At 32.9% G+C, this 10283-nt stretch overlaps 2 protein-coding genes across 2 annotated transcripts; one reads left to right on the plus strand and one right to left on the minus strand.

Annotated features, from left to right (window-relative positions):
- The first annotated feature begins 384 nt into the window (after positions 1–384).
- Positions 385–1457, plus strand: LOC146531940 (uncharacterized). Its single transcript, XM_085197292.1, has 2 exons — positions 385–506; positions 620–1457. The coding sequence occupies exon 2, from the start codon at positions 627–629 to the stop codon at positions 1329–1331; it is 705 nt and encodes a 234-aa protein (XP_085053418.1). The 5' UTR covers positions 385–506; positions 620–626; the 3' UTR covers positions 1332–1457.
- A 1996-nt stretch (positions 1458–3453) lies between these two features.
- On the minus strand, positions 3454–4171 carry LOC146531941 (uncharacterized). The gene is made up of 2 exons (XM_085197337.1): positions 4155–4171; positions 3454–4075 (listed from the first exon to the last, which is right to left on the minus strand). The coding sequence occupies exon 2, from the start codon at positions 4065–4067 to the stop codon at positions 3546–3548; it is 522 nt and encodes a 173-aa protein (XP_085053463.1). The 5' UTR covers positions 4068–4075; positions 4155–4171; the 3' UTR covers positions 3454–3545.
- Between the last annotated feature and the right edge of the window lie 6112 nt (positions 4172–10283).

The raw sequence follows: 10283 nt of genomic DNA on the forward strand, positions 1-10283 counted from the left end.
TGTACCCATAGCAAGCAAAAATGTTTTAGACCAAAAAAATACCCACTCGTGAAAAGTATAGGTAAATGTAATATATTGAGTGCATTTTTAAAATTTTTGGCAGAGTAAAAAGAGAAACCATTGTCAATACACTCTCTTCTTCACAATTTTTTTAAAATTTTAAGCACGGGCAATAATAAAAAAATTATTAATTTAAAAAACTTGAACACTCAAAAAATGTTAAATAAGTGATAGCAGTTTCAGTAGTCTACTGAGTCTAACAGTAAATCATCAGTTTCGGAAGTTCATCTCGTATATCGTTCTCTTATACAAGTGAAAAAAACTTTTAAAATTATGAATCATTAAAAGTGATAGATTTTTTGCGTCCTGTTTATAGATAGCGCTACTGGGGGGCTATAAAATAATAAGGCGATCGTTATATGGCCATAAGAAGATAATATTTGTATATATAAGCCGAAATTTGTGAAATTGGACAGTATTCTTAGTGACAAGAAACAAAATAAAACGTAAGTTTAAAAATAATTCAAATAAAAAAAAAACTATATTATCACTTTCAAAAAGAAGTCTCCCAATAGATTTTTTGGAAAGTTTCTTAAAATCTCTATTTTTTTTTTTTCAGATTAAATATGAAATTCATCGTATTATTCGCGTGCGTGGCTGCTGTAGCTTCAGCTGAACATGCCAAAGTTGACTCTCGTGTGTTTGGTATCATTGGATCCATCTTGGACATTTTAAGACCTACCCCTGCTATAGTCGAAGAATCCGTCGGAAATGACAAGCCATTAGTGCCCATCCACGTCGGTCCCGCTATCGTCGAAGGATTCGAGCCCATCCATGTAGGTCCCGCTATCGTCGAAGGATTCGAGCCCATTAATGTAGGCCCCGCTATCATCGATGGATTCGAGCCCATCCATGTGGGTCCCGCTATCATCGAAGGATTCGAGCCCATCAATGTAGGCCCCGCTATCATCGATCAAATACCTTCTCCTGTTATGCCCGTACCAGTGTACCCTAGCCCTGTTTACCCCGTACCTGTTTTCCCTTCATTCAGCTCTCCCCTTGTCCAGCTGATTGTTAACGTAAAATCTGGATCTGCTGTAGCCGGTAACCCCGTCTCTATCGAAGGCATGCCTGACATAATTGCATCACCAGCTATCGTCGGTCCTGAGGTTGCTGGAGCACCCGAGATCATTGCTTCACCTGCAATCGTCGACCCTGAGATCGCCGGTATTCCCGCAATTATTGCTTCACCCGCAATCATCAGCCCAGAAGTAGCCCTAGAACTAGAGAATGTCGTCTCACCTGTAGTTGTTTCTGACATATCTGCTTAAGTTCAACATGTTGCTCGGCATCTGGAACCCTAATTTCAATATTCTAAAGTCATACTAAATGTATGATGTGGTATAAACAATATGAAATCAATTATAATTTGACTGAAATAAATTATACTATCTAAATATATGTTTCCTTTACTTTAACCTATAAGGAATATATTCTCTAAATGAAAATATAATAAATTCAATTCAAATTCAAATCTTATTGTATTATTTATTCAAATAGACTTTTACTTTTGAACTGCCGAATGATTATAAAGCTACCACCGCGCACCTGCTCTGATCCTCCGGTCGTTCTGCTGAAAAGAGTTAGCAAGAAGCTCAGCAGTGGCTATTATCAATATTGAGTTTACAATTTTATTTTTTGATATAATAGTTCAAAGATAGCTATAATGCATGAATTTATATGATCTTATTTAAATTCATTTTTATCCTTTAAATATTCTTTGATAGTTTAATAAGCTATGTTGAATTTACGTCAGTACCCTATAGCATTTGGATAAGAGAGAATGCTATAAAAATACCTAGTTTTTCCGGAAACGTTTCAAGGTGGGTATTCGACTGACGCTTGGAATCTATATAATAATTAAAGTTTACCTAAGAACATTGCTGATTCCGCCAAGTTGATTGTTTCACCCATAATTACTAGACTAAAATTTAGATTTTTATAGATTTTGTTTTTTTGACATTTAACATTAAATTATTAATGTCAAACCTGCGAACAATATGCGACAACGCACTATTCACGTCGTAGCTTGCTTTATTTTTATGAATCTTCATTATTAAGGGGCATTGAAACTGTAGGGGTTAAGCGCTATAAGCGCAACGGTTGTGGGATCGATTCTCACTCGGAGGTATGAATTTATTATTTAGTTTATTTATATATTAAATTTCCCCGCAAACAGAACAATATCACATAGCCTTTACCTAAATAAAAATGTTTATTTTCTAAATTAAAAGAGGATCAAGAAAAGATCTTTGTGAAACATCATCCATAGAACAACCCGTCGATAGAGAAGAACCAGAAGATATATTTCATTATTATATATATTTTTTCTTTTTTTTTCAGCTTCACGCTGTATCCCGCATATAGTAGGGTAGGCAGAGGGAACCTAGTGTTAAGACACTCCGTTCCCCACTTTCTGCCGAGTTTAAGAGGCATTGCGTGTTGAGTGGCAGAACTCAACGCCGCGCTTTATTACATTATTTATATAAAAAATGTAAAATTTTCTGGATCTTCTCAATAGAATAGGATTGATACGAGGCAACGAGATCAAGAGCCGCGTCTTGTATACATAGTGGAGTGACATAGTTTTAATAAAAAAGCTTGATGGTCTACCCAATCAAAGGCTTAATATAAATTACAAAATATTCTAATTGTATTTTGTGACTTTCCCCCATTTGTCATAAATGTGCTTAAGAAGCATGTAGCATCCGCAATTGTAGTTAATTTACCTTTGGTGAAACTATATTACTCGATATGGAGAATTTGTTACTATGTGAGAAAAGAGTGATCTGGTCAAAAAATATATGTAGTATCAAATATTTTACTTAATGATGGATATTATAGTTTATAGGGTCAAATCTATCTACACTAAATAATTTAAATAATTTATTTATATTTTTTTATCAGATCGAGAAAAGTATCGGTTTTCCAGATTTAAGAAAACAAATTCCAGATGAGAAGGAGGGAGAGGGATACAAAGAAATAATTTTAACAATATTTAAGTGATTCTCTGAGTGAGAACCACACCTACTACCCTCGTGTTTACAATCCCACTAGTATCCTCAATGCCTCCAAAAGCTTCTTTTTGCTTTCGAGACCTGTAGGTAACACGCGAGTATCCTTCATATACACAAGTATGATGCAATACGTATCACATCAGTAGTCATGCATGTGTAGATAAACGATACTTTTACGATTACGATTGATAAATCCATTAAAAATATACCTTTAGTTACACCATAAACAAATATTAATAAATATCCATTAAGTATAATGAATATTTTTCAAGTTAACGATTCTGTTTTTTTTAATACATCGTAAGGTTATAATTATAAAACAACAGAATATATTAAATTGTTTTATTGCGCAAAGATAATAAATAAATAACAGTGGGAAATATCGGAAACAGTAAAACCTGAATATAATTTTAAGGCAAAGTGAAATATTCTAATAATCATTCAAAATATTTCAGTTCTTTTTATGATTTAGTTTAGAATTTCAGGCACATTAACTGGGATAATGGGACCTATTGCGGGGGGTTGGAAAAGGTCAGGTAAATCAACAACATTTACAGCCTCAGCTTCGTAGTCGGGTTGCTCGACGACGATTACAGGGTCGACCTGGATTTCTTCAACATCGTCATCGACGACGACAGGGATGGGTTGTGGCGCAGCGACATCAGAGCTGGACTTAACGTTGATAATGATCTGAACAAGAGGAGAGCTTGCGTCTGAAGCTGGTTGGTCTACAATAGCTGGACCAACAGAGATTGGCACAAATTCATCGACGATGGCGGGACCGACTGAGATAGGGACATGTTCATTAAGACCAAGGAGATCATTGAGCATCTGTTGAAGTGAGGCTGCGGTCGCGGGATCGGTGCTTGGGGAGTTGATGGCGGCTATGATTTCCTTGAGTTGTTCCTGCTCATCGACGGCGGAGATAGGTCCAATCATCCTGGCCGAAGCCGCGACAACGCAAAGTGCGAACACGACGAGGAACTTCATTGTATCAACTGAAAGAAATGAAGTAAAATTTTTAATACATTAATTTTTTCCGCTATTTGAATATTAACTACTCCGTAATTTACTTACTTGTGTATTGTATAGTAACGAATTAAAAACATATTGTACTTGGTTTTATACGTAAAAATTATCTATTCATTTGTATAATCTTTTTTATCAGCATTTTACAGCTCAAAATGATAGAAATTGTTATTTTCCTTTTGCTATATTAATAAAGTATTTCCTTGAATTTGTAATTAAGGAAATTTTAAATATTGAGTGAAATGGGTTTAGAAAAATTGCATTAATCATCCATATCATCACTCTAGGAACTAGTAGTATCTGGAACTTTGAAGTTTTTGTCATACAAATGAAATAGTGTAGAGCTGTTTCTGAAACTTCGTCAATGGGTCATAATCAGAAAAAGTGACCATTTTGTGTCTTTTCTTGTCCCGCTACTTTGAATGCGTTTTAAAAATACAATTTTAAAGATAGCTTAAATATTTTGCCATTTAAGATAAATTTACTTATTAACTTAAAGATTTTTGTAATATTTTAAATGTATTATGGCTAATAATAGTATTTTTTGTTAGTTGCAAAAATCCTTTCAAAATGCTTCCATACAATTTTTCGTGTCCCATTCACCACTTTACTTTTTAAAAATAGATTTGTTACGAATATTTATGGTTTTATTTGATTTCAGATGTGTTTATATTACTTTACATTATGCATAATATTAAATAGAACTACTTTTATTGATATATTATTTAGTAAATAGTATATATTAGTTAAGTAGATTTGTCCCAAAATATTGTCTTTTTGTTACTCAGGGCTAGTAACGTACAATTAAATTATGAACGCAATTATTTTGAATGATATTTAATATTATTTTTTATTGTGGCACCATAATTCTTAAAGTCAATGCTGTCGTAACTACAACCAGTAGTGTTCTCGCAGCAGTTGAGGGGTTCAAATGTTTTAGAGGGAATGCGTGAAATTACATCTCAGGGTTATAAACGGCTTTTATTTTGGTAAGTATTCTATAATTTCGTTTTCTTGTTTATGTTATTTGCGTCTTTTTACAAAATCTCAAAAAAGAACTTCAGTGCTTGCACATGCAACACATGGCTTATGAGCAAATATTTAAAAAGGTTAGAATTTCTCAGATTTTATTCTCAATTTTGTTATATTTCGTTACGTAACGGAACTGAGAAAATATGAAGCCTAGTTCATAATTACGTTACCATAGGAAGATTATGTATATAAAAAAAAATGCTGGCATATGAAAAAAATAATTAGTGACTTTTGATAACGTGAAGTAACCAAAAATAATGATTTTTAAGTTTTTTGTCTGTTTGCTTGTTTGTTTAATGTGTTTGTGCACGCTTATCTCAGAAAGGCTTAACCGATTTAGTTAAAAACATTTTTTTATTCTTCCTGAAATTAGTTGTGATTTTGTAATTTTTTTTTTCTCTGGAGATAGTGCATTAATAAATATGTAGCTCAAGCGGGTGAGGCTTTTATTTAAAAACAAATAGGTTCTGTACTAGACAATATACATGAAATATTATTAAATACCTATTGATAACTATTTTTTATTTTCAGTAAGCGTCATGGCTCCTATGTCAAATGCTGATAGACAAAAAAGATATAGAGAACGTCTTAAACAGACCAATCCTATCAATGAAGATATGCGAAATAAACACTTACAAAGAATTCAACTTAATTCCCGTGATAACGACTCAAATTTTGATATATTTTAAAGTGGGTTTAATTTTATCATTAACTTTGTGATTTCTAACTAGAAATATAAGTTTATTACGTTACGAACTAGCGTTATTATATAGTTAATATTGCCACTTTGTTATGTTTTCTTACATTTATAATCTATTAATTCAACGATTGAATCTTTAAAATTTTAATTTGTGTCTCATTAAATAAAAAAAACCAATAGTTTTATTCATATAATATTCTTATTTTGTTGTGTATAATGCCTTATAACATCAGTTTCGTAACAAACATTATCAGTATTGTTACTTATCAGTTACGTTACGAATTCGAAAATGTCCACTTTTCTGATTATGACCCCAATACGTTTCAGTACATTACATAAGCAACGTCATATACGTTGCTTTGCCTTCAAACCAGAGTTTATTTTTCAGCTTCACTTCCTCGAGTGGGGATCGAACCCACAACCATCGTGTTACAGTCACACCCTTATGTCAATGCGCCAGAGATACAGAAATAAATAAGAATTTTACAAATAAGAATACATAAAGATAACTTTGACTTCAGGTATAGTGAACAGCCTTTATAGATAATGTAAACACGCAATGACTTCAGAATTCGGCGGAAAGCAGGGAGCGGAGTGTCTTAACATTATGTTCCCCATGCTTACCCTGCTGTGTGCGGGATACAGGTGAAGCTGGTTTTTATGTGATTATATTTTAAATAGGTAAATAACAAGGTTTATATTCTAATTCAAAATATTCTTTATTCAAATTAACTATTACAAGCACTTTTGAATCGTCGAATGAACATATGAACAAAAAGCTACCACCGGTTCGGAAGGCAGTTCTGCTGAGAAGAGCCGGCAAGAAACTCAACAGTTGCTCTTTTCAAGGTCAATGGTACAATCTATTACAATTATATTTATATAATTACAAAACATTTCTTTCAATGGTAGTTCCATTTTACACACGTTTTCGACCCGCCTAGTCTGATGTCAACTTTTTGTACGATAGTGATAATGCCGAATTACGATGGCTTAGTTTAATCATTTAATTTTATTGAGTTTTAAGTTCGTCTGGAATTTACGTTTATCAATATTTTTATTAGAGCTGTCACGTTTTTGAATTCTATGAAAGAGGGATTCAATTAATTTACATTTTGTGCCAATTAATTTACATTTTGTGTACATTTTGATGTGCCAATCTTTGAGCTTTATACATTTTCAATACAATTATTTAACATCGTAAATCGCGGATATTTAAGATAAGTCTAAAGTCTAGTCGTTCTATTCATGATTAATCCGGTTACAAAATAAATTCAAATATTTTTTCCCGTTACAGTTTGTTATTAAGAACTTGTAGAAAAGGAAGAAAAAAAAGATGACAGAAAAAGGCTGATTTTATTTAATAAATAATATTGTATACTATAACTATACTTCTAAAACAACCTCACGCAGATGAAGACAATGAAGATTTCCGCTTTCTGCCCAAATTGAAGATCTCATGTGGGTGCTGACTTTGTAAACGTAGCAATTTTGAAACCAGCGCGTATATTTAAAATACATTACCCCGAAAGGGGATCGAACCCACAACTATAGTGTCTACAAGACAGACACGATTGCGCAATAGGCGTAGAACATTGATGACGTAATTAATCACCGCATTATTATCGACGACGTATGTAGTTGAAATTAAATTGTATATTTTATTACACTCATATATACAATCATAAAGATTAAATACATAATATAATTTATTGTTTTCAATACAGCTAACTTCCGTGAAATTTTCCAAATGATCCAAAAAATTATACTAACTTCAAATAACGTTTTTCCTCGTAAGCCGAAAATATTTATTATAAGACTGCCTTAACTCTAGGTTCCCTCTGCTTACCCTCGTATATGCGTGATAACCAATAACAGTTTACATGTGAAGCTTTGTAAATCTATTAGAGATCACTTTTTACTTACTACAAGAATAACATTTACAGTGTTAAAAAAGTTGTCTGTACATATTAAGGATTTTTTAAAGAAAGTATAAATATAATTGCATACAGCAGTGAACGATAAACATAACCTTGAGAAAATAAGTAAGAACTTAGCTTTGTCTTATACGGAAACTAGCGACCCCCTTGCGGCTTCGCCCGCTTTTACTACTGGATTATTCATATAATGTATGTTTGCAAAGCACTTAAGATAATGTGAAAATTAATTAAACTCTAATGCAACCCGTATTTTCGTAGTTTCAATAAGGATTTTCCAATTGTTTTACTCGGCAAGGATTTTTTAGTAGGTACCGTAATTTTAAATCTGTGCTACTAACCTTTTCAAGTACTTATTAAAATATATTTAAATGACTATTTTTAGATAGTTAAATGACTATTTTTAAACGGAAGAAATTATAAACAAAAACCTACCTACTAATAACTACTACAAAAAATATGAAACCAAATATATCGCGCTGAAATAATACATTCAACTCCGATTATCCAATACGTGCAAACGCATCTAAATCTTCGTTGCTATAGAGGCAGGCGGGTTTTTTTTTTTTTCGAGCTTGTGGTTAATGCTTAAGAGGGTATTCCGTCCCTGATGAAAAGCAAGCACTACGTGGCTGCCTGTGAGGAAAATTAAATAGAATGCATTGGCCGGGAATCGAACCCGGGCCGCCCGCGTGGCAGGCGAGCATTCTACCACTGAACCACCGATGACTGCTCATGACGCGCTTGTATAAGCAAAACGTCGCGAGGCGCGTTTCGCAGCAAGGATTTTTTGATATTGTAACAACTTCTAAAGTACTTATTAAAATGAAAAACAGAAAAGACAGTTTTGATCTACATTAAATGGCCAACGTAACTAATATACTTATTTATATGCTGAGAGTAAGGGATAAGTGAAACTTGACTCGATACAGCTGATGTGTGAACGGCGTGATGTGTCAACAATTAAATGCGTTTTTCTCTAAAACTATTCGCAATTTCGAAATATTGTAAAAAGCAAATTTTATCTTCGTTTAACGTAGAAATTTAATAAAGTATTTTAAAGGATAAGGATTAATACTATTATGGAGAAATATCCCTCACAATAAAAAATATATTGAAATTACTATTTTTAGACAGAAATATGATCACTACACGTTATTCTTAAAAGATAAAAATATGCTGTCGCTGACTTTTTTGTAGATCTTATTAAGAGGAACAATACTCCAGTACATTTTTTTCATGTAGTATTTACCATTAAAGCAGCGCATGCGCCAAAGTGTCTCAGCGGGTAGGACTTTATACACATTTATCGTATTTATGTTAATTTACATAAGAATGTACAAATAATAAACTATATATAAACCTTCCCTGAGAAATACTCGACCTAATGGTGAAAACAGCATTCAAATCCGTTGGGTGGTTTAGAAGAAGAAGAGTTAGAAAGTTCAGACAGACACAAAAAGCGACTTTGTTTTATAAGATATAGGATGATAAGACCTTTATCTCTAACAATTGTAAATCACCAATACTACAATTGTAAAATATTAACTTAGCTCATTGGCGTGCCATTGGAGAGGCCTATGTCCAGCACTGGATGAGGACAGGCTAATGATGATGATGATGATGATGAACTTAATATATAAGTTAGATAATAATGACTGAAACTACTTGTATGATATTTTTTATATAATTTCATGGGTAGTTCACTGATGGTACTTGTATAAATAACATTAAATTATAAATAACGTCCGTTAGTAGTGCGGGTTCTTACTGTGCCGGTTGTGCACACTGATCATGTCGACCGCAAACGACGACCACGCTCTAACGTATATTTGACAGATAATTTGGATTATAAACACTAAATATTTTTGATACTAAACATAGCTTGTTGAAAAGAAAGCCGCTCCAGTCGTTGTTAACATTGATGAAATCGAGCCCAGCATCATCATCGTTGTTGACCAAACTGAACCTGAAAATCAGTGATTGTCATTGAATAGCTTAAAGCTAAAACAAACCCTTATTAGTTATCCCTATTGTCGAATTTCCTCTAAGGCGGCAGGCTTCTATGAAAAACTTAAAATTGTCATTTCCTTGCTCTGGTTATGAGGTAAAGCGCGGCGGAAAGTGAGTTACAGAAGTCTCCGTGAAGCGTTAATGGTAACAGAGTGTTTTAACACTAGGTTCGCTCTGCCCTTGCTATATGCAGATTATAGCGTAAACATTATGTAGCATTCTAATGGTGAAAGATATTTAAAATCGGTTTAGTAGTTTTGACTGTATTCATTACAAATAAATCTTTTCTAACTTACTAGGAACTTCCTTTGAAACTTCCTTGTTTCAAATAAACGCGGGAATATCACAAGGTGAGGAATAAGAAATTATTTTATATGAAAATAAGCAGAAATTTTAAAATTTTATCAGGTAAATTATTGATAGATAAAGATTTTTATATTTGTTAGATAACTAAGACTATAAATACAGACGATCTTTATAAGTTAACTATAATTG

This window comes from Heliconius melpomene, chromosome 14 (genome assembly GCF_056956725.1).
Source record: "Heliconius melpomene rosina isolate 202511_hmr_F chromosome 14, ASM5695672v1, whole genome shotgun sequence".
Taxonomy (NCBI): Eukaryota; Metazoa; Arthropoda; class Insecta; order Lepidoptera; family Nymphalidae; genus Heliconius; species Heliconius melpomene.